Source organism: Octopus bimaculoides, unplaced genomic scaffold (genome assembly GCF_001194135.2).
Source record: "Octopus bimaculoides isolate UCB-OBI-ISO-001 unplaced genomic scaffold, ASM119413v2 Scaffold_117217, whole genome shotgun sequence".
Classification (NCBI taxonomy): Eukaryota; Metazoa; Mollusca; class Cephalopoda; order Octopoda; family Octopodidae; genus Octopus; species Octopus bimaculoides.
Window position 1 is genome coordinate 1,306 of NW_026380777.1, and position 3,740 is coordinate 5,045.

Sequence of the window (3,740 nt, forward strand, 5' to 3'; positions counted from 1 at the left end):
AACACCATCACACCACACCACACACCACCACACCACACACCACCACACCATACACCACCATACCACACAACACCGCATCATATCACATCACAATGCATACACCAGCACTGACCACTTCCCAGCCCCACATCATCATCCACACACCTACACATACACACAGGCACACATCAAGGTCACCAGCCCTCTTCCACAGGCACACACATGCTCTCTTATACACATGCACACACACCTTCGTTTTGGGATCACCACTACTTTATTATCTCCCCCTCTTCCTAGCTCTCCTGTGTGACCCCGCTGTTCGGTATTCGCCATGATAGATCGCTAGCCACTACACATTATTTATTTTCTCTTCTTGTTTCTTTCTGTCGGAGATCATAGGATCAAAACATTAAAGACTTTTTCACTTCCCGAGCGTTAAACTAATACATATATTTTGTGAATTCTCCTTATATATACACATGCATGGCTGTGTGGTAGGGAAGTTTGCATTCCAATCACATATTTAAACATAAATATATATTTACTAACCAATCAATATTTAATTAAAGTAAACATTTATTTCTTGTTATTCTGAAAATTTCCAATAAATTTAGCTCTTACTTTTTTGAATATCCTTTCTGAAATGAAATTTCTCTTTATTAATGGCATCTGGCTTTTGTGCTGGTTTGAAGTTGTCATCAACCTTACAGAGGGTGAAATGGTATAATAAATATATGATATATATATATATAAAATGGGATTAACAAATACCTAATGGTGTGTTGAGTTCTTGAGCAAGACATTTTATTTCCTGTTGCTTCAGTGCACTCAGCTGGAAAAAGTGCATTGTATCTGTATTTCAAATGGTCAGTGTTGTCACATTCTGTGTAATACTGGATCTCCCTGAGAACTACATTAAGGTATTTCCCTGGAGTGCTCAGCCATTTGCACGTTAATTTCATGAGTAGCGTGTCTCGTTGATCAGATCAACTGGAAGACTTGTCATAACAGAGTGCCAGAAACATCTTCAGCAACTTAATGGTTTAATAAAATGATTAACAAAACACATAATGGGTTAAGTACACATTTTTAAAATCCTTTGATGACAGTGCCCCAGCATGGGCACCCATGATTGGCTGAAACTTGTAAGGGAACGAAAAAATAAATGTTTCCAACAGGAATTTAAATTAGTTGAAACATAGTGTTGACTTTAAAATTAATTTAATTTATGTTTTGCAATGAAAGATGATGCTTAGAGCTGTCCCCCTCTTCGTATTAATTCTGCCTCTATCATTGATATATATATATATATTATCAAGCTAGCTGGCTAATCATGACACCAGTGTCTGCTCTGGCATTATCAGTCTACATATCACTGCTGGGGAGATGAATCACTGCTATCTCTTGTGGTTAAGTATCCATCATTGACAAGACCAAAGTTGAAATCACATGATCTGGGGTCACAGCACTAGAGGTAGTGGGGATTTATCTTCCTGCTACCAATATAAACAAAAGTGCATTTGGCACCAAAATGCCAATGAGAGTTTCTCTTATAACTACCACAGTAAAGTTTGTTGTGATAGAACATACACGTTTCAGCGTAGATAAAACCAATGAGTTGAGACCTAATGACAGAACATCTGTCATAGCTCTCATATCTATAGTTAGATCAAAGAGTTCAATATTTATTGTAGAGAAATCAATATTTACCTTTGTTATCGGGATCAAAAGGTTCAGTTTGAAAGTAACTATAGTACGTGTAAGAAGAAGCATAAATACAACGAAGGCAGCATTTTCAAAATCAGTCAGCTGAACCTGGAAATATATGAAAACAATTAGTAATGGCATCTTCGTACAATCATCACTTTTCAAAAGTCCTATGGTGATAGAGGCGTGGTTGGAAGCATACAGTTACAAATCTGCACATAAGGCAGCAGGGTTCTTTTCTTAACATCACTAACATGTTTTCATAGACAGAACTGTGTCTGAGCAGCCCTTTTAAGGAGAACACTGTTCATCTGGATATACTGGGAAGGTGCTAGAAAAGGTGCAATAAAAATTGTCTGTCCTTTCTCTGCTGGGTAGTTTATTGCAGTTAACGGTGGTTCAATTTAGCAGGAATGAACAAAGAATTGATATAAACAATGATAACAAGTATGCAAGGAATAAGGTTTCTCTTCACCTGGTCTGTTGAAATGTGAGAACCCTGTGGCAGGTTTCACATTATTCTGGGTTGGGAAGTCAAAGGGGGAGAAAAGGGAAGGTGGTGTTGGGTTTGCAATTAGAAGTGATTTGCTAAAAGACTTAGAACCACCACAAAGCATAAATAAACGCATCATGAAACTCTGGATCCTTTTTTCTTGAGGACATTTTGTAACTGTTTTCTCTATTTATGCTCCTACACTTTCGCTAATGAGAAAAATATCCAAGCATTTTATGAGGAGCTTACAAAAAGTATTCTGTCAGTGCCTTTGAATGAGAAGTTGTTTGTGGTTGGTGACTTTGATGTACGTGTTAGTAGAGACTATGGCGCTTGTAATATACTTGGGCATTACAGAATAAGAAAGGTGAACAACAATGGGTTACATCTGCTATAAATGTGCTCTGAGCTAGGGTTAATTGTTGGGAATACTTTCATCATAAGATGAAACATAAAGTTACCTGGATTCACCCAGGATCAAAACAAGGTCACATGATTGACTTTGCGTCAACTCAGGAAGCTGACTTAGATTTGTGCAGTCTCAGAATAGTGCGAGGTGCTGATTGTGATACTGATCACAAAATGGTTAGGGCCAAGTTCAAGTTCAGTGACCACAAGAAAATTCGTATTGCAGGTGTACAAGTACCAAAGAAAATTGATGTAGAGCAGCTGAAATAACCACAAGTCTTGCAGTTATTTCAAAAGAGATGTACCAATATTCATTATGAAGGTTCATGGCAATCTTTCTGGAAGGAAATATATAAAATGGGTTCAGAAGTGTGAGGGTTTAAGAGGAGACGGCACCAATACTTGTTTGATTCTAAGGATACAGTGACAAATGAGCTTTTAGCAACAAAGAAGTCCACTCATGAAAAGCTTCTTGACCGACACGTTAAGAACAAAGTGCAACTAGAAAAGTTGTGCAAGTCTCAAAAAGCAGACTTGCAAAAAAAGAACTCAGGAGGCTTAAAGACACTTAGTGGAGAAATTTGTCTGAGAAAGTACAGGCAGCCTATGATAGGAAGGACATTAAAAGTTTGTATAGTTTATTGCGGCAAGCTTTTGGACTGCAATCTTCATCAGATGTTCCCTTGAAGTCAAAAGATGGAAATGAGGTTATTAAAGATCCTCCTTGAATAATGAATAGATGGAGAGAACACTTTGAAATTCTTTTGCACAATCCTTCTGTAGTGAACATGGATATCATAAACAACATTCCACAAAGAGAGATAATGCAACATATGAACAATACACTTTCCATTGGAGAAGTAAATCTGGCATTATGTAAACCGAGATCAAGTAAAGCTCCTGGATTGGATGGTATACCAGTTGAAATTTTGAAAGCAGGTGGGGATCATACTTCATCTGAAATTCATAACCTGATAACTCGAGTTTGGAATGAATCTTCTGTGCCACAAGAATGGATAAATGACATAAATGGTATACAAGGTTAAGGGCCCAAAAGCAGTGCATGTATGTATATATGTATGTATGCACACATATATATGTATGCGTGTATATGTATATATATATATATATATATATATATATATATATATAT

General features: G+C 37.0%; 1 protein-coding gene across 1 annotated transcript in view; it reads right to left on the reverse strand.

Moving 5' to 3' along the window:
- Positions 1–600: 600 nt before the first annotated feature.
- Positions 601–3,740, reverse strand: part of LOC106880201 (glutamate--cysteine ligase catalytic subunit-like) — a gene marked incomplete at both ends in the record, with an annotated part of 15,186 nt that continues 12,046 nt past the window's right edge. Inside the window, 2 exons of the mRNA XM_014930057.1 lie at positions 601–682; positions 1,690–1,794. Of these exons, the coding sequence (XP_014785543.1) occupies positions 601–682; positions 1,690–1,794 (187 nt within the window). The remainder of the gene's footprint in view (positions 683–1,689; positions 1,795–3,740) is intronic.